Source organism: Ciconia boyciana, chromosome 17 (assembly GCF_034638445.1).
Source record: "Ciconia boyciana chromosome 17, ASM3463844v1, whole genome shotgun sequence".
NCBI lineage: Eukaryota > Metazoa > Chordata > Aves > Ciconiiformes > Ciconiidae > Ciconia > Ciconia boyciana.
The window spans coordinates 8,481,190-8,502,041 of record NC_132950.1 but is presented as its reverse complement, the minus strand read 5'-3'; the positions used below and the strand labels follow the sequence as shown (position 1 = coordinate 8,502,041).

The window sequence follows — 20,852 nt, the reverse complement described above, 5'->3', positions numbered from 1 at the left end:
GACACTCTGCAAGCGCAAGCTGCTGGGTGACAGCTGAGAATCGTTTCTGATCATGGGTCTGGTCCCACAAGAACACCATCTGCTTGTCCTGGCCCTGCTGGAACTGCTCCAGGGACAGGACTAAACAGCAAGTATATCCCATGGCTCAGGACCACCTCCACCGCGGCTCCTGCTGCACTAAGAACACCCAAGTTCATGGGCAAAGTATCAGTGGAAACAAGTCAGCCCTCGGTGGTGTCTAGGGACGCCCCCCCCTCCATCCCCATCTTCCTTATCTGTCTGGGTGACTGCACAGGCTAAAATCAGACCAGGAAACTTGCTAGCAGTTAAACAGTGTGTTGCCTCCTGGCCTGGTTTTACTTAGCGGCACAGATGCAGGTCTGCTATGAGTTTTCTGCAATTATTTTCCAGGTTAATTAATGTGAGAAAGGACTTACACAGGTTAGAAAAAATGTTCCTTAAGAGTGAGAAGTGTTCCTGTTATAGGTGTGACCTGAAGATGTGAACGGGGTTTGATCGCTAAAAAAAAAAAAAAAAAGGATGTAAAACTGATACTTCTCTGGGTTTTTTAGAGCCATCAAGTAGAAGCACAGTTGCAATAGTTGTTTTTGAATAAAAAGCCTCAATTTGTATCAAATGTTTCTCTGAATTTTCTGAATGCTGCTCAGCACAGGCTAGATTTGTGCTACAACAGTGCTGTTAGCATGCTCTTGCAGATACTGTTCTTACCACCTCTAGTTTTCACAACCTTACTTTTTTTCTTGCCTGGAAATCATGACTACTGATGTTCTTCTCAAAGTATCTGTGGGTTGTTCAAATATAAGCAGTTTCATTCCGGGGGTGGGGGGAGTAAATAACCTAAAAAAATCTAATCATCATCAGTTAAAGACAAAAAGCCAGTAGTTTCTCTTAGTCCTTCTCAAGGGACTAAGGCTGGATCTCTTCTGCAAGATATCTCCCTTCTTGAGTCCAACATTTTGAATTTCCCATGGAAAAAAACAGTTCTGCTCCTTTCCCGTGAGGGCTATTTACTCATTTTGGAAATTCTCACAAGGAGGATTTCTCCTCCAGTACCAAAACTCTCCCTTTCTCTCTCTCTTTTTTTATTCCTGACATGTTACACCTATACGTAACTCTTCATACTGCTCTTGGTAATTGCTCTCTCATTATTCACACGTAGCCATAGGATACACGTCCCTGTCTGCCCAGACTGCTCCTCATCTACATTTCTCTCCACCTGTCAGTAGCTCTTTGGTGTAAAGCTGCCTCAGAGCCCAACTCAGCTCAGTCACGAGCCCATAAATGCCACGTAAAGGGACTGTGGAAATTAAACTTTAGACCCCTGCTCTGACACAGTGGCATATGAAACACAGCGAGGTCACATCTGTCACTTGATGGCATTGCAGCATAGAAACGTTTCAAGTTCAGCCCAACAACATCTTTACATCGCGCCCAAAAGAGACCGCATGCTTTCAGGCAATGGCAGACAGCCCTGGCCAGTACCGGTGTGATTCACGAGTGACTGCTGGAGGTGCCCGTTTTAGGCACTTGTCTCATTCGCTTCCAGTTCCAAATGATCACTCCCAGGCACTAATTCTCACAGTGATCCCCACTCCACCCTTTACTGAGCTATCAAGTGCAACAGAAAACATCGGCTCCCAAATGCATGACAGCTGACGCAGAAGATGCTGAGACATTTCTGAAGCACTGGAAATGCTCCTGCAGCAAATGCCTGAGTGATGCATCCTTTAGAAACAGGCGCCAGACCAGCTACTGAAACAGAAAGGAGACAAGGAGCAGAGGATGTAAATAGGAGATAAACTATTTTGGCAAGGAAATGAACAGTGGAAAAGGCAGAGGTCAGCTCTCTCCATTAGCATTTTTTTCCCATAGTATCATACTTGCAAGATCTTAAAAAACAAAAAACAAGGGGAAGAGTTGAACAGGTTGAAAGAGGAAGCTGCTTGTAAACCACACCTCATGCACACAGAAACACATGGAAATCAGCAACATCAAGCAGAAGCTGCTTTCCGAAGATGATGTGTTTGGATGCAAGAACAAAGAAATGTGTGTGCACCCTGCAGTGATAAATGCTCCATTCAGCTTCTCTTTTAATCCTCACTGTGCCTTTGCAGTGTAAATAAGAAGTAGGTTGCACAATGTGCACAGAAGTAGCCACAATGGAAAGGAAATCTCTCTTTCAGAAGCTATCAGAAAGACATTCAGATTTTTTTTGCCTAGAAAGGGAACCTGTGGAAAGAGTCTTTCTGTCATTACCCACAGGAGCATCCAAACCTGTCTGCAGGAGTGAGAAATGGAAGCACGCTGAAGTTCCAGAATATATTCTCTCTTTGATCCAGCTCATTTCCAGTAGAGCAATTTTCAGCCTTTGAATGCATTCCAGGTTGCTTCCCCGTCTTGAATCTCCTACACAGTGTGCAGGAGGTCTTGTTATCATTAGCAGGAGTGTTTATCCACTCCTCTCTTCCAACCCAAGAAGTGAGAGTGCTTGAGGAAGAGGACCAAAGAGAGGGAAGAAAAATACTGCACATCTAATGACTAATCCATCATGCCCTGTTCTGAGAGAGCTGGCACTGAGTCAGATAACAGAAATTAAATAAAAATGCACATAAAACATTGCTAGGAGATTGAGTATGATGATGGCTGGAACAGCAGCATTATGCAGTGCTGTATTGCAATGTTTTCACCTTCTAAGGTCAGCCAATAAAAGCATTATTGGGGAATAAGAGGAGAATGTTAAATCAAAGGCCTGAAAGCTGAAGGGGTTTAATAAAATGTGTATTCACATTAACCACTGACTTAACAGTGAAACCCTGCTCTTGAATATGCCCGACAGATCAGTTTTTTACTTCTTTGCCAACACGTATCATTACGGACCTGGAAAGATCTGAAACTGGTCCTGGCTGGATAGCTCTATCAGAGCTTACCTTGCTGCAAGTGCTGAAGAGACACCTTCATCCCCTTCCTTCACCTTGGTCATATAAACAGCTAGAAAGGCTAGACTGAGGCCTCCACCCTTTCCTCCCTGAAATTACCAACTGGCAACTCTTTCCAGCCATAGGAAAACTTCTGTGCAACTCAGACTTGACCCCCAGAGGAAAAGGTTTCATGAGCAACACCCTCAGGCTGGCACCTGACCTTGCCTTAGCTCTGCAGGCTGGTGCTGCTCTAAGCCAGTTACGTCCTACCAACCAGCAAGAGGCTGATGTGTCCCAGCTGTGCTGCACAGACATACCAGAGCTGGTTTAGCCAAGCTGGCAGAGAGTCAGAGCAACCTGCTTGCAGCAGCGCTGCTCCATTCCAGCTCATTCATCCTGCCATAATAAGAGACAAGAAATTTCTCTCTTGAGCTGCAATCCAATTAGTCTCCAAATAAAGCTGCCCCAACAGGCTCTCAAGCCCAGCAAAGCACTTCATGGCTCCTATCTGATGCTCTTACGTCAGCAGCCAGCACTTAATAATGAAGAACTACTTACGCCCTTTTCCTGATAAGCTTTCCTGAGCAGCAGACTTCCACTTCACTTACTGCTGCTAACCACCAGGCCACCACACACCCACAGTTCAATACATGAACCTGTCAGCTTCTGAACACGCTGAGGGAATTATAACTCAAAGCTTGCGAATGTCCCTGGCATATGAGAAAGACATAAGCAGCTGGTATCACCCCTGATTAAAATAGCATCGCAAAATGCATCCTGTCCTCCCCTTCAAGGATACAATTAAAAAACTATCTCAGATACATCAGCTCTTGTCAGTCACCACCCACCTTCACACTTCCTACTCCTTGGTCAGATCACCGTAAAAATAGCCAAAATCTATCAGGCCAAGCTCACCTACCAGAAGCTAATGTCCAAACCTGGAGCGATGGAGCCAAGCCAGGACTCAGAGCTAAGGCAGCGGATGGGGATGCGTGATCAGGACCGTTCAGTGGGTAGAGAACAAGCATCTGTTCTTGCTCTCCTGGGCTACCAGCCGCACTGGGAGTCGTCCCTCCCCAACAGAGCAAGACAAAGGTAGAGTAACAAGTCCCTCCAGCCTAATGAGCAGTGTTGGGAGAACAGACCTGAATGGAAAAGAGTTTAGGACACAATCCATCCTAGTTTGTATTTCGTACTCAAGAGCAGAGAGACCCTCCTTCCCCCAAGACGCTGTGGGTCTGCAGACACTCTGCTGTCTTTGCACAATGCATAAAGATTATGAATGACCCTTACAGCTCAGAGGGCTCTAGGACATCTGCAGCAGCTTCTCTGCCCATGACACCTGGACCCCAAACAGCCTGCCACCACGTTAGCCTGGCTGGGGTCAGATGTTTAATGACTCTGAGTCATTAAACATTTGCAAATCTTCTGCCATTCAGGGGGATGGCATAACAGTGCCACTGCCAGAGTGCACTAAAGTCAGGGCCACACAGCAAGGCCACAAATGTTGACAAGGCTTTTGCATAGGGGATTTTATTCAAAATGCAGTTTGCAAATAAATTTAGAAGCAGACACAGCAAGGCTTCCATGGAAACAGCACAAAAACCCAGCTGTGGTTTGGATGACTGTGAGTCTTGGCAGTCTTGACTAATCCCTTAAGTGCCATCCAATTACTGCAAATGTGTTTGGCATCTACTATAGCAATTGCAAAGAATTAAATGGTCGGATGGCACTCATCGGAAATTACAAGTCACAGAACCCTGTAATGCATTTAAGAAAAAAACATCTAAAAAGGAAAATAGCATTACCCGCTGCAAGGGCTGACCTCCTTGAGAGCCATAAGGGACAACAAAAGGGATCCAAGTAATGAGGGAAACTTAATTCAGAGAAGAAACTAGAAAAAAAGGAGAGAAAGAGGGAGAATAACAAGATTGGCTGAAGGAGCTGGGTTTGTTTAGCCTTGAGAAGATGAAACTCTCCTTGCAACTCCTTATTCTTAGCACAGCTTCTACAATTAACACTCCTTCCCTTAGGAAATTAATCAAAAAAACTACAAAGAGCTTTTCTGTGCCCAGACTTACCGAGTATGGTCCAACTGTAGAGATCTACAGGTACTTCAGTGTGAAATGGAGAAGGTCTGGGAGGGAGGATGGGCAGCAAGACCACAACTGCTGGTATACTGCAGTCCTTTCACTGACAGTTGTCTGCACCCCGTGTCACTCGGTGCAAGTCCTGTCTAGAGCAGTGGAAAAAGCAGACAACACACTTCCCTCCCCTAAGAAAAGCCAACATGCCCTGAAACTTAAAAATAAATGAATAAGTGAATAAAAAAGGAACCTTTGAAAAAGCATCTTCCTTATAAAGCCACCACCTCAGTCACTACTGTGCACAGCTGCTCCAAAGGAGCAGCTCTCTTGCCTGAAGCTCTTCAAAGGGTTTCTCTCTCTCAGCCCAGCATATTCTGCTTTCCATGTACTTAATTCCTCATAAAGGTCCTTCCAGACAGGGACACACAAAGAACAACAACTTTGTAACAGCTCTGCCAAAATCCAGACTGAGTGATGGAGAGCAGCCCCAGAGACTTGCTATGCTACCTGGGAAAGGGTACAGCAAAATGCTCAAACCACCTTCAGCCAGCAAGTGCAATACACAGTTGGGCTTCTCTTGCAAGGCTTTATTTTCAAAGAATATGCAATTAAAAACACTACAAAAAAAGGATTTACACAAGGGGGGTGACAATAAAGCCATTCAGACCAGGCAAAGCACATTTCTTTCCAAACAGTACAGAGCTGTTATGACAAAAAGCCTGACACAGGTGGTTCTTCGGTTCAGGCAATCATTTCCTTTCTGAGGTCTCACCTAGGAAGTCTCACTTCCTCAACCCCTGGCACTTGTAAGCAGATCTGTAGTGACTCACTCTCTGTACGCGGCTCCAAGGAACTGTACGACCAGCCAGGGGGGAGAGAGAAAGAAATTCAAGCCAGAAGAATGGCTGCAGCTGCTGATTGAGCTGGATGAGAGCGCAAGATCTCTGCACCCCTCTCTTGTACTGTTGAAAGTCACACAAGGGCCCTATATTCCTCAAACAGTATCTTGCTGTGGTACCTCTTACTTTTGTCCTAAGCAGGCAGGCCGGTGTGCTTAGCACCTTTGACTTCTGGCTGTTTAGCAGCCAAATTTAGAGCTAGGACATACCCAGGGTTGTACAGCCTGCAGGATGCCCATCCCATCATGAAGGTGATCTCTAATAGCCTTGAAGAGATGTATCAATAGCAGTACCTGGGTACCAGACAGGAATTTTACAAGGAAACTCCAATGAAGGCCACAGTTTGCTTGTTAACTTTAGTTTTCCATCAGGCAATATTGGTTAAGCCAAAAGAGACAAGAAGTGGTTTGCCTTCTGAAGGTCTGAATGAAAATCTATGTTTAATCTAGTGCTGTGTGTAAACACACATTAGATTTGTGGGGTTTATGGATAGCCAAACATAGCAGAAATAGAACAACTACACAACTGGGGACAGACAAAGCCAAAGACAGAAATAGTACCAAGTGTCTGTACTCATCCTTCTTTAAAAACAGCGAGCACCTGAGGGGTCCTGAGATCATTTCATTGCTCAGGAAAGACAACACCTGGTACCTGCTAAAGCCAGCCACAGGGTCTGGCCAGGTACCTTCCTTCCCCAAAGCCTATAAATTGCAATTACTGATAATCTGCAGCTGATAAACTGAGATTGCTCATGATTCACCCTATTTTCTGTCACACAACCAGCAGGGTGAATGGCAACACTGCTGTGGTCGACACTGCAGCTCACTGCTTGGCTCTGCCCTCGATTCAAACACAGCTGCTTTGGAAGAGGTGTGGTGAGCCATGCTAACTTGGGGAAGTATCTTCTGATATAGGAGGAGTCTGTCTGAACTGGCAATGAGGTCCATGATACAAGTGTTCATTTGTGACCAAATCAGGATTTGAAAGCAACTGAAAATGGAAAATCAGAAAGAAGATTGTGAGGTACAAAAAACTAATTGCCACATACACATGCTTCTGACTCCAAGAATGAGACATCAAGGGACATACATTACTGTATTAAAATGCACGAATTTGTATATATACACATGTATATGTGTATACATGTATACGCCAAATGCTTGTCTCTATTTTCATTAGCAATAGCAGGATGGGAAGCTTCCCCTAATTCATTTCTATTTCAATCTATTCTGAAGCTACTCGGTACTAAAATCAATTTAAAACCCACTCAGCATCACAGCAACTAAGACTGCAATCCAATACATAAATCTAACAGGCTCCAAGATGAATTTTTCCTAGCATATCTACATTAAAGCAAAATTTCTCATGGGGAGCCTAGTTTATCAATACCAGGCAGTCCCTCTGTGATGAACAGTCAGTTCAAATTAAACAAGCAGGCAACTGAATTGCCCAAAAAAGCTGGGCCCCTCTGGTCAAAACAGCAATCTGGGAGAGTGCCAAGATCCGGAGTGCCATAGCTCTAGCAGGGAATATGAATTGTTTTGCATCTTAGCCAGACTTTGACTCTGCTATTTCCAAAAAGCCAGTGAAAGAATCCAGAGCTTTCTGCTTTGGTCAGCTTAGTCTTCAGGAAGTTTCTTCTTGCTCCATCATAGTTTTATAGTTTCTTTTGAAAAAGCCACACTGGGGAAAAAATTAAAAGAACTTGTTAAGTCTTTTTGTATGCACTATTTTTTGCTTTTTCTTAAAACAATTTAAAAAATTTTTCCTTCTCAGGGTTGCAATAAGTGAATGAGTGAATGCATGGTGCAACAAGGTATGACTTCTGACGGAGCTGTAAGCCTGAAGGCTTACATCGTTCAAAACTTTTCAGAACATCTATAAACACTTCATAATGTTCATATGTTCTGCAAAGCACTTCAAAACAGGGCTTGAGAGGTTATACTGCAATGCTCAGAATAGCTCAACATGTAAGGCTGAGGTTTTACAACAGTAAGTGGCAGATGTCCTTCAGTGTGCATTTGAAAAAATCCGCTTTCATACTTAGAGAAATCTGAAAAAACTTTAAAACATCTAACAAAAAGATTTCCATTTTGCTGTGTGTGCATTAATGATACCCACTTTCCAGAGGAGCAGAATAATGAACACCAGCAAGACAAGTCCACCAACACAGCTTCCTATGACAGTAGGCAAGGGATCAAATACTTCGTCTTTCAGGAAGACAAGAGTAATCTGGAACAGAATCAAGGCCAGTTATTTTTTTCTTGGTTAGCTTTTAATTGAGAAAGCTATATAGTTTGAGCTAGCATTCAGCCTTTAAACTATGCTAGATGCACCATCAATCTAACTATGCAGGTACTTTGCAATACAATATCATTTTTCATATTGCAAGCATAGTCAAGGGAGTTAAATTTACTGAGCCTTCTTTAGGAGTTTACAGTGATTACAACAGACACCAGTGCCAATCTTTCAGGTTAAAGAGCATGTCTTCACTGGGGAAAGAGAAGGAATATTCATGTTGAAATCCCTGAGAGGACAGGAGGTCTCTGTGATAGCCACAACTGTGAGATGATACGCAGAGTTCAATACAGAACACTCAAAGCTTTTCTGATATGCACTAGCAAATATCCTCCCTCTGCTTTTATCCTGTAGTCAAAACCTGGTTTCACTAAACTCAATGGCAGAACAGATGTTTGCTTCAAAAGGTCCACGATTTAACACTGGGAACTTGCTACGTTCTCTAGATTCAGCAAAAATATCTGCATTTCTCACTTGTTCCTGCCCCAAGGGAAGGACCAAGCTGCCTACGTGATGCTCTGATACCTCAGCATGATGATTCTCTTCTTTCAGGCCCAAATAGAGTCCTCTGTTGAAGGTGATTTTTCCAGGGACCAGCAGAACAGTTCTGCTTTTTAAGAACTACGGAAAAGAAATAAAAGGAACAAAATATCAGTCACTTTTCAGTCTTTTCAGAAAAAAAGTGTTGCAACAGCAAATCCTTATTCAGACTCTAAGAACCACCCTGTACAGTTCTGCCACCAGACTGTGTCTTGTGTATATAACCTCATGCGTAACTATCACTCAGGACAAATTGTCTGGAGCGATGAAAGCTTGCGGTGCTGGAAGAGTCATTTCACAAAGAGCAATTTCTGAAGGAAGGAAGAAGACCGCAGCATTTCTTCTAAGTGCCGAGTGCCTCCTGGGAGACACCGCCGTGGATAAAACATTCCTTTTGCTCTGCAGGGTCAGCAAATACCATCACACGTGGAAGAGCAACATCTCCGCTGCGATGCAGAAGAAACCCTTACCTGGAACCTCTGGCAGGTACCAGTTTTTAGGAGTGTGGTCTTTTGGGTGTACCTGGTACGGGTTGTTTAAAGACAATTCTGCTGTCACGGTGATATTGTCTCCGTCGGTTCGGACGGAGCAGCGCACGCACTGATACTGCACGTCCCGAACGCCCTGCAACGCAACGGAGCGGCTCAGTCGCCGGCCGCCACGGGTGTCCGCGGCTCACCCGCGTTTGTCCCCACAGCAGCAGCCGGTGCCAGCACCGCTCACCTCTGGTTCTGTGCCGCCGGAATACTCCCGGAGATCCGGCACCGGTTCAGGGCTGACCCCGCACTCCGTCGCCTCCTGAAACCGAACGGTCACAGCGCTGCGGCCGCGGGCCCCACGCGCGCCAAAACCGCGGGGGGCGGGGCCAGCCGCGGCCGGGGGCGGGGCCCGGCGGCGGGGCCCCTCCCCTCCGTCCTCTCGCCCCCCCGCCCCGCCCAGTTCTCGCGATACCCCGTTTGAAACGGAGGCGGGCGGGCGCCGCGGCTCCCCGTCAGGCAGGGCCTGGCCCGGGGCCGCCGCCATGCCGCTCCAGCCGCGCCTGCTCCGCACCTACTCGCGGCGCGGCGGGCACCTCCGCCCGCTGCCGGCGGCCGACCGATGGATTTCGCCGCCTCAGGACCGCAAGCGGTTCTTCAGCTCGACCTCGGCCGGCTCCAGCACCGCCTCGGCCGGCTCCAGCACCTTCTCCGCCCCCTCGGACGACCCCGACTTCTCGCCGCCCGGCAAGCGCCGCCGCCAGCCGCTGGGTAAGCGCCCCGCCCGCCCCTGGCGCCTGCGGACCCGCCGCGGCGGCGCGGCGGCGAAGGAGAACCGTCCGCCGGGGCCGGCGGTCCCCGCCTCCCCCTCGCCCTCCCCGTCCCCGTCCCCGTCTCCGTCCCCGTGCGGCGCCGCCCGCCGCCGCCAGGGGCCGCCCTGCGGGGCGCGGCGCCCCCTGCTGTGCAGCACCCCCCAGTGGCCGCCCCCGCGCCGCCGGCCCCGCCGCCGGCCCCGCTCGCCGGCCGAGCTCGGGGCCCTGCTCCTGCTCAGCACCAGCGCGGAGGGCGGCTCGGGGCTGGGCGGCAGCCTGGAGCTGTACTCCCCGCCGCGCAGGCAGCGGAGCGCCTCGGCCGGCAGCGCCGTGAGCTCGCTGGAGTCATCTCGGGGAGACTCGGAGCAGCTGCCGCCGTTGCCGGGGGCTGACAGCGCGGGGGAAGAGGGGGCTGGACGGTCCTGTCGAAAAGGCAGGGAAGGGAGCGGTGAGGCGGGCTCGGCGGAGCAGAAGTCCGGCAGGGTTCTGAGGGCGTCGGTGCGGGGACGCTGCCGGGCACAAGCTCCCTCGCCCCCTCAGAAAGCCACCACCGCTCCTCAGGCAGCGCTGCCCCCTGCTAACGGTGAGCCACAGCGCCCTGCACCCTGTGACGGTGCCGCTTTTGATGAACCGTGTGATGATCCAAGGAGAGATTCAACAAAAGGAAGCTGGCCTCGTCAGAGAGGCAAAACCAAGAACTACCAGCTTACGCCGGTGGTGGTCTTAGACCCTCAAGAAGTGCAAGTGTGGCTGACAAGCATGAAATGCAACAAAAAGGCAGATATTCAGCCTGCCTGCCAGCAGCCACTATCTCCTTTGGGCCTTCAAGGAACCTTGGAGAATAAACATAAAAGTACCATGGTCATTTCTGGGGAGGGAAGCACCTGTAGAAAAGCTTGCATCAGGGGCTTCAGTGCCAGCCGGTGGGGGAGGCAAACAAGGCTCCGTCCAAAAAGGCACAAAAATGAGAGACAGCAGCAGCCCAATAACTCATTTTTCAGACCACAGATGAAGCAAAAAGGAATGAAGAAGGGTGTTCTGGAGATGTCTGTAGTTATAAGAGACAATGACTATTCACTCCTCAATAGCTCCCATTCCTGGGGTAGAGTTCGAGCATCTTTGTCCTTCCATAAGAAGAAGAAAGTTACCACAGGAGAGAGTTCCTGCAACAGCATCCTTTGTACCCCTTCTGTCAAACCCCAGCTTTCAGGGCACCAAGCAACCCCATCTGCTGGTGAGGCTCACTGCTGCACTTGGTCTGCTTCCTCCATGGTCCTGCTGGCTCCCAGGAATTCCTGTTCTGCCCTGGAGCTAATGCTTACGGATGCAGAGAAGGTGTTTGGGGAATGCCACCAGGAGGGACCTATTGCTTTTGAGGAATGCATTCCTTTAGAGAAGATGAAAGATTGCAAGAAAATTGGAGAAGGGGTGTTTGGAGAGGTCTTCCAGATCGATAGTGAGAGAGGACCTGTGGCCTTAAAAATAATTCCCATTGAGGGGACTGAAAGAGTAAACGGTGAACCTCAAAAGAGCTTTGGAGAGATTCTGCCTGAGATAATTATTTCAAAAGAACTCAGTCTTCTGTCTGAAGAGTCTGTGAATAGGACTGTTGGCTTCATCAGCTTGTACTCTGTGCACTGTGTTCAAGGGGCCTATCCTAAGTATCTCCTGGAAGCCTGGGACAAATACCACAACGTAATGGGATCAGAAAATGATCGGCCAGACCTTTTTGGGGACGAGCAGCTCTTCATGGTTCTGGAGTTTGAATTTGGAGGCAGTGACTTGGAGCGTATGAGAAACAGGTTCAGTTCAGTGGCATCAGCAAAAAGCATTTTGCACCAGGTCACTGCTTCCCTGGCTGTGGCAGAACAGGAACTGCACTTCGAGCACAGAGACTTGCACTGGGGGAATGTGCTGGTGAAGAAAACGGATGTAAAGGAGCTTAATTATGTGTTGAATGGGACAACGCACACAATCCCCACAGCAGGGATTCACGTCAACATCATAGATTATACCTTGTCTCGGCTGGAGAAGGATGGGTTAACTGTGTTTTGCGACCTTTCCACTGATAAAGAACTGTTTGAAGGCACAGGGGACTACCAGTGTGATATCTACAGGCAAATGAAAGCGGAGAACTCCAACAGCTGGACTGACTATCATCCACACAGCAACGTCCTCTGGCTGCACTACTTGTCAGATAAACTTTTGAAAGGCATGAGCTACAAGAAGAAGGAATCGGCTTCTGCCATGAGGAAAATAAAGCAGCAGCTCAATAAGTTCCACAAAGAAGTTCTGACCTTTGAGTCTGCCAATGAAGTTTTACAAAACAGCAGCCTCTTCCAGTGAGCAAAGCAGTGCAATGTTTCCAAGCACTACGTCACTGATACTGCCTTTCTCCTTTACTGTTTATGTATGATTTTTTAAATGTTGGTACAATGAAGAAGCGTTATGATCAGTTACCAATGTGTATGATACACTGTCAAAAATGTCTAAAAAACCCCCCCAAAAAGTCCTCTGCTCCAAGATGTCTCCATATGTACTTTTTTTGAGGGGTGATGGTGGGGAGAGAACAGAGTTGACGTTTGAGAAGGGGGGTGGGGGGAATACTTCTTTGGGCTCAATTAATGTTTTGAATTCCACAGAAGTTTTCTTACCTTTTTAATCTTAGATTATTAAAAGTTCTTTCCTTACTATATTGTCTTTCTTACAAATGCTTTTTTTTTTTTAAGAAAAAAAACCAAGTTCTGGACAGTGAGAACAAAAGTAACTATTCTTAGCCCAGTTGGGGACAGAGAAGGGAGAAACCCCACCTTTTCACTTAACGTTAAAAATGAACTTTTGTTCAGTTTGGCCAAACTTGTGCCTGGAATGATGCTACAAAATGTCATAGTGTAGGTTTTAAAACCACTAATCTGCAATAATACGATTTTTTTTCTCTGTAAGGACCAGTGAGGAGGTATTGGATTAGGAAAAAAATAAGAAAAAAGTACCTGTGTTCCTGATGCATTTTTGACCGTTATTATGTTGTGACCTTGTATACTGATAGGAACCCAAATCTGTAACTTGATGGTAGCGTTAAAGCGATTTTCTCCATTTATCTACAGAAGAAAATGGGCAAGGTAATAAGTGTTCTTTAGTCCTGATTGCAGATGGATCAGATGACCTAAATTTGAAGCTATACTTACATTAAATTTGAATTCCTTGTTTTCAAGAAGTCCTTCACTAATGTTCACGTACATTAAAGAAACTGGTCTAAAGAGAATGATAAATCAAACTAAATGAAAAGTGAATTAGATTATTCTTAAAAATTAGTACATCCAATGACCCAGATGCATTAAGTAATTAAGAGCATCATCGGATTTGTTATAACTGGAATGCTGTCTATGAAGTCTGCCTATATATGCGTGTGTATATATGCAGTCTATCAACCAGATGCATCTTTGAACCTATCTTGAAGTCTATTTTTTACAAGCTAAGCAGTGAGAGACCCCAGGTATCCCCCTGCCTATGATACAGTTTTACTGTTCTGTCTTCCAGACTCTTTACTTTTGCTGTCTAGTACCACAGAAAGTGACTTTGACAATCTGCAGTGCTTGAAATTATTAAGATGGAAATTGTATTGGCATCTTACCAGGCATCCTCTCAATCTTTTTTCTTCTAATTGACTAAAGTAATGCAATATAATTCAATATTCTTAAAACTTACTTGGTAAGGACTGCAGTAAATGCATATCTGACATCAAGGATGTGTTCTTCAGTCAGAACGGTGCTATTTTCATTTATACTTTAAAAAAAAAAAGGATGGATGAAACAATATTATCATCTGCCTGCCTTGGTCCTTTATTTCTATGGTTTGAGAACTGCTAATATTGGGTGTACAAGAGGGATGGAAACAGAGTGGCAGTAATTAATGAAAGGAGAGGTGCCAGCCCACTTGGTGACATGGTACAGTAGTGTTGGAGTAGCCCTGTATTACTACAGATTTTGAAATCTGTCAGTGCCTTGAAATGTCTCCCTGCAAACCAACCCTAATTTGTGAATACATACTATTGCTTTCATTAATCAAAATTTAAAACTTCTACCCCTCCCAAAACGAGACATTAATTTATGTAGAAACCTTTGCCTTAAACCGTGCTTGCAAGGAAGCATAGCTGCCAGAGATGAGTTCTCATTTCCTTTTTAAAGATGTTCTCTGTTTAAAAAATGCTGTGTACTAGTCAGTCCCCATAGATTTTAATGGGAGGAATGTGACAAGAAAGAAATCTGAAAGGTAACTTCCCCCCATTAGAAAGCCCCTAATCAAGAAAAATGCCCTGAATGTATGTTTTCATCCCAGTCATTTGGAGTGAAAGCTTTACTTGGAACAGAGCTGGATTATATATTTTAATCATCTGTTCTCTCTGCTAAGGAAGGAGAATGCCAGAACCCAGTTTGCTGTTTCAGAAAACACAAACTTTCAAATATGTACTATGTATTTGTACTACACCCTTAAAGGGTGCTCCATCTTTTACTGAAATAATGAAGTATGAGCAAAGCTAAAATTATCATAAGGGAAGGAAAGATTTTTCACATGGATCCAAATGCTTTAGAAGGTTGAAAAGAACAAGTATAGTTTTGTGTAACTGGTGACCGATAAATAGTATGGACACTGAGCAGGAATTCTGCTATTTCCTTTCTAGTTCACAGTGTATTTTGTGGTGAAAATAGCAATACTCACTTGGTGATATTAACGGTGATTGCAGACTTATTTTGGAATATGCTTTCATCTAATTGCCAAATCACTGAAAAATTTGCCTATTTTGAGGGAAGAGAAAGACATAACAAAATATCGATTACCCTGTAAACACTCTTTACTCACCAGGGTACTGTTAAAACATGACAGCTAATATATTTTCTGCTCATCATTCCCTTCTGGAGAAATTAGACATTAAGGAAAGTGCAGGAATATGAAAATTATCTCTTGCCTTGAGAAAATGCACACCAGCCATAAGCTGAATTAGAAAGAATAGCGGCTCTGGCCTAATTGTAAGACATAGAGGGTGCAAGAGCAGCTACTCAAAGTACTGTTTAGAGGTAGGGAAAAAGTGAAAATAATGATCTCTACTTACCGTTGTCTTCTTGAATACTGGATGCCCAATTCTGCAGTTACAGGATAAGACTACAGGAGTTAATGGTATTGGTTGGCCACAGTGAATAGCAGGAGAGGATGGCTGCCAACAGAACAGGAATGCTTTTTAATGTTGAGTAAAAACAGACTGGGAAATTCAACTCAGTCTGTGACTGCTCCCATAAAACGAATTAGGTACAAATAGCCCAATAAAAGCTTGGGAGTCTTAAATCAGATAAATCCAGTATTCAGGCTCTAGTCCTAACAACTGAAATGCTCCTTCCCTTCCCTGGACCTTCCTTCAAGATTTATTGAGGTAGTAAATTAATAGGAGTCTGTGCTGGGTTTTCTTTCAGCAGTCTGCTGCTAGCTGAAGTGTTGTTCTACAATCTTACCTCAACAGTCACCTTCTTGAAATGTAGGTTTTTAGGATAGTTCAAGACCATAGTTGTCATGTACGAGTCATCTCCACTGTTTGTTAGTGAAACATTCATGGTCACTTCTTTAGTGTGGCCCACCACTACTTCCTTTCTAGAAGCAGACAGAAAAATGAGATGGGTGATATGTAATTTCTAAGGGTAGTTATTTAATAACAGGCCTGAAGCATTCTGGTTCTGGTAATTGCTCCCTCCAAATGCTTTCACACACAGGATAATGCAATAGCCCAATTAATTATTCAGTATTCTTCAGGGTGTGTAGGAAAATGCTTCCTTCTTCATATTGAAAGCAGTCATCTCAAACTTTACGTAACATTTTCTTTCTGTTTTACACCAGGATAGATTTTTAAGCATCGTTCCACTTGATTAGCCTTTCAGTGAATCCCCAGGGTAGCTTTTTACAATGAAGTGATGCCTACTGTTTGTCTAAGACTATGTAAACTGAGCAACTCTTTGCTGTAGTGCTATGCTGTGCATCAGCCTAAAACAAAATCACATGTTCACAATTAAATGCCAGAATTGTGATTTTAGGATGACTACAGTTGTTCAAACCTTGGTCTTTCCCCCGAGATTTCCTAGAAGAGCCCAGCAGTGCCCATGGAGGCATACAGCTACAGCATTGTATGAATGTGATGTTATGGAAAGGATTAATTGAATGGAAAGTAATGTAAACAAAAGGACAGAAAATCTTGTCTGAGAATTTGAAGAAAACGTCTTATTCACAAAGGCATTTTATATGAATGTTAAATGCAAAATCTGGATAATACAACTACGACTCACTGGATCTGACTTGTCAAAGTTAAATGAGCAGTACAGATGGTCTTGTTGCAGTCCTTCTTGTAAGGCAACTGAAAGCAAACACAGATCAAGTCAGATTAAGTCCTAATTTTCCTAACATAGCAGATTCAGAATATCTTTACATATATACATACATTCTCTGAAAACCAAAATTCCCATGACCTCAATTAAGGAGGAGCTGGAAATAAAAGACCCTTTAGTGATAAGTCAGTCCTAAATTGATGATGTTTTGCAATTCAACTCCCAGGAGAAGGTCTATCAGCAATAGCATGAAAAGTCTTCACTGGGGACTAGGTCTTGTTAAAGAAATGCCAGTTGTTTACCCTTGGATTGTCACAGGGCAATAATATTAAACTTCTTTTCCAGAGATGATATGTTTTTCTTGAATAAATATGTTCATATGTTGTGCCAGCTTATAGGCACACTATTTTGTAGAGATTAGGTTACTTCTTTTAGCAATAGTTTTATTCACCAATAAAAAAAAAATCTACTGTCTGTGGCTGATATTTCTGGAGAGGTTCAATGATAATTAATAATTAGATATCAGGCACATAAGTACTAAGCAATGCTGACCAACAGTAAAGAATCTCATAAATTGTTCTTAGGAAATAAATGTACCATCAACATCATAATCCCTAAGAGTACTGCAACTATAGCAATTAGTGTTCATTATTGCTCAGTGCTAAATGTTGTCCTAACTTCTCTGTCCTTGCTTTATGGACAGCTAATTAAATATTGAATTGTGGTAAAGACTCCTATTAAGTAGCAAAAAGCTGTCTCTTTACAGAGCTTTGTGGAATTTTTTCAGAAGCTGTGATTTGGATTTCAGACTAACTGTGAAAAAGAGGTAGCTTAGCTTGTAGGAATCCTGGTACTAAACTGCACGAGAGGAGACAGGATATTAAACTTACCCTTTAACTTTATGAGAAGTTTGCAGCCTCCCAAATAATCAATTTGAAACAAAAAGCTAAAATAAACTAAAAAATATATACATAATTTTCATTATGTTTAAGACTACTTCATTAGAAAATTGTGTAGCTGTTACTACCAAACGCACCATTCAAATAATAAGTCTTAGTATAAGTTCCAACGTAGAGCTCAATATCTGAAAAGTACTTCGCAAAACACACAAACCACATGCCTTCTTCACAGGTAGCATCTAATCTCATTTTATACAGAGGCACAGGAGAAATGTCGTGGTCAAAAGTAAAGCAATTTTTTATCAGATCTGAGGTTGGACCTTAGAGATGAGATTCTCTTAACAAGATACGAGTATCTGTTTGGGGGAAACCTGGACCTAAAGTCTACCCAGTAGATATACCATATACAGTATTGATAACTAGAAAGGGAGCAGAGGGCAGAAGACGAGATGCAAAGGCTAAGAAAGCCACAATTTATTTATTTTTTAATAGTAAGAGCTTTGCATCCTAGAAAGAGAGAAAGTTCTTTGCTAGTGTTTTATTACCTGAAAATGCATTTCTGATGGCTTGTATCTATCCAGCACAGGAACAGCAAACTCCATGTTACCATTTTTCATATAGAGCTCGTGTTTAACTCTCAGAAAAACACTGGAAAAACAGTCAGAGTCACATGGCTACAAGAAAGGAAGAACAAGAAGTTGAGAAAATATCTGGGCATTAAAATGCAAAAGTCTTCACACATCACCTCTGTTCCAGCTTCTATCCTCTGGCATATTTAGGGATCTTCTGGCTCCAATGTTTTCTTTGGGCCACTGTGTTTAATAGCCATCAGTGGACCATAAGCTTGTCAAGGGTTTTTTTGGATCATTTTATACATTTGGCTCCCATGACATCCCCTGGATGATGTGTTCGGTGATTCAGTTACGCATTGTGAAAACCAGTTTCCTTATGTTTGCTTTAATGCTGCAGAGCTTCATGCCTCTCCTACAATTCTAGTATTAGAAATACTTTACATACACACAAAAGGATCAGAGATTGATTCATAGCAATACAAATCAAAATGGCACATGACATCTCCTGCCTCAGCTGTAAAACATGCTCAGCAAGTCTAACACTGAGAACCCCCCCATCATATTATTTTTGCATTTCAAGAAAGACTCATCATCGTGCAGATTCTGTTAAAAAATCCTATCCTCTTAACCCTTCTTTCTGTACTAAGTCTGACCAACACCACCTACCAGCGTGTAAAGCTGCAGCTCAGAGCACGTGTGCTTGCTGACCAACAGCTTTCCGCTTGTTGTGGTGTTCTGATCTTCAAACTGTACTCTCCTCTTCGCCATTTTCACATCTAAGTCCACCGTGTAGAGAATGTATAACTGTGCAAACACTGCAAGATTTTCAAAATCCTTTGTTAGATGTACCAGAAATTGTCCTTGGTGCCACATTTCTGAGGACAGTGTAGGACTGCAGACTTCAATCTGATCTCAATTCCCATTTATTACCTTGTTGAGACACTGGTAAAGCTGAGATTGTATCGAAACATAGTTTTGCTGTAACAATGCTGTTATTTTGGAAAATTAGGATTCTCTCAGGGTTGAATCTCATGCTGGTGAGAAAGTGGACAACTGGTCTCGAGCTAGTTAGTGAAGAACAGATAAGGAACAGAATGAAATACAAATTTTTGAACTGAAACATTACAGGAAAAATGTTTTAAGAAAGCCTGGCAGCAAGAATAAGAACTGCTCAGTATTTCCATGGTATTTCACCTGGACCAAGCTGGCCTATTTACAGAAGTTCCAGTTTCTGCTGGGAACGTTCAGAACATACAAAATCCCAAGAGTCTGAAGGAACAGACAGCCAAAATACACCAATATGGCTAGAGTTTCAGAATTAAACACAGTGTTTATGTTTCCATTAGATAACCACATTATCTAGCTGTTCAAATTCTCTCTTTATCTACAATGTTTTCAAATACAAAATGCAAGAACAAAATCAAATCTGTCTGCCATGTCTTAGCCTTTATGAACTCCACGGGTCACTCAGCTACTGGATGTCTGAAAATTAGGTACGGTCTGTCAAGAAATTGTTTTTTTGTCTAAATGACCTACATTATCAGTGCTGAATTGCAGACATCAAGGTCTTCTTAGACCTAGATCTATGTTAATCAGTTCGCGTTCGCTATCTTGTACTTGTTCAAACCTTTAGACATACAATGGCAAAAGCCTTTGCAACTTGAACTAAAGGCTTTACATTTTATCTAATTTCTAGCACTGGGAAATTTTTTTTAAAGTCCCTCTGGTGCTGAATTAAAAATAGAATCATTACACAGTGCTTGGAACACAGATTCTATATTTGTGTTTGAAGCCTTTCCCCAGCACACTAAAAAGTAGCACTCATTACCTACCGGAGCACAGCCACGTTCTCCAGTGATCCTACTGTAATATCTTGGAGGCCATCATTAGTGAGATCAAAGCCACCATCAATGGATTGTCCAAAATACCGGAGTCCTGAAGAAATTTCAGAGGCTTTTACCCTCTAAAAGGTGGGGGGGAAGAGGGGGGAACAACATCAACAAATATAAGTCAGGATCTCTCTCTTGCCCTTCAGGAAATATGCTTCTTTTCACAAGGCTGCTGTAAAGATGATTTTGTAACACTCGTGAGATGCAAAATACTGACTCTACTTCCTGTAATGGACGGGCAGGCTTGCAAAAAGCTATGCTGTTCTATAGGCAGCACCTGAATCCAGCTCCCTTGCCTAAGCAGACAGGTGAAAAATTAAAATTAAGGAGCAGCTCTGCTGCAGAAATCTGTGGAGTCACATAAACCATCTGACATCTGCAAATTTCTCACCCATCAATGCCAATTAAATGTGGAAGTCCTTCCTCCCAGCCTCTTGCTACAAAAACACAAGCTTTTCCCTCTCGAGGGGCAGTGGAGGCAATTCCCGACAAGACACGTACTTGAGAAAAAGAGGTCTTGATCTTGTCTTTATCACCATTAAAGATGTAAATGCTGCCAAAAGAGGAACTGTTTGAAAGCTGATCTTCAAGGGGGGCTCCAACTGCAATATCCTCATATCCATCCCCATTGATGTCTCCAATGCTGGCCACAGTAAACCCAAACCTTGCAAAAGGAGAGGTCACCTGCACATTTAAGTGTCCTTTCCTGGTGAATGAACCAGTCTGAAAAACATCCAAGAATGAAATCCCTTTACAGCAAACGTAGCATGAGTAGCTCTTACATGAAAAAAAAACCCCAAAAAACCAATTTAATGCACACTTATGCTTAAAGGTGAACAATAAGGCCCTAAACAACGTAATTAGAAGTTCAAGATACCAGCTGATGCATGGAACAAAAGCTTGATCCTTCTGCGTCAAGAGCACGCAAATTCTCCCACAGAAGCAGTGTCTCTGGACAGCCCTATGCAAGCGGACACACTGAAACCCTGTCTTTTCTTAAATCAATAGCAGATTGAGTTGATCCCCAGCTTGTTTCACAACAGAAACCATCCCATCTTCTCCACCCTATTACAATAATA

At 43.9% G+C, this 20,852-nt stretch overlaps 2 protein-coding genes across 2 annotated transcripts in view; one reads left to right on the top strand and one right to left on the bottom strand.

Moving 5' to 3' along the window:
* Positions 1–4,117: 4,117 nt before the first annotated feature.
* The window catches only part of ITGAE (integrin subunit alpha E), a 33,400-nt gene continuing 16,665 nt past the window's right edge, over positions 4,118–20,852 (bottom strand). The window contains 18 exon segments of the mRNA XM_072881949.1: positions 4,118–4,833; positions 5,021–7,608; positions 8,047–8,157; positions 8,749–8,844; positions 9,286–9,387; positions 9,487–9,561; positions 13,042–13,149; positions 13,237–13,303; positions 13,757–13,834; positions 14,768–14,844; positions 15,159–15,260; positions 15,553–15,688; positions 16,375–16,442; positions 17,858–17,986; positions 18,551–18,699; positions 18,815–18,948; positions 19,717–19,847; positions 20,275–20,496. Coding sequence (XP_072738050.1) covers positions 7,552–7,608; positions 8,047–8,157; positions 8,749–8,844; positions 9,286–9,387; positions 9,487–9,561; positions 13,042–13,149; positions 13,237–13,303; positions 13,757–13,834; positions 14,768–14,844; positions 15,159–15,260; positions 15,553–15,688; positions 16,375–16,442; positions 17,858–17,986; positions 18,551–18,699; positions 18,815–18,948; positions 19,717–19,847; positions 20,275–20,496 — 1,842 coding nt within the window. The 3' untranslated portion in view covers positions 4,118–4,833; positions 5,021–7,551.
* HASPIN (histone H3 associated protein kinase) lies at positions 9,713–17,133 on the top strand. Its single transcript, XM_072881933.1, has one exon. It carries the CDS (start codon positions 9,785–9,787, stop codon positions 12,395–12,397), a length of 2,613 nt encoding a protein of 870 aa, XP_072738034.1. The 5' UTR covers positions 9,713–9,784; the 3' UTR covers positions 12,398–17,133.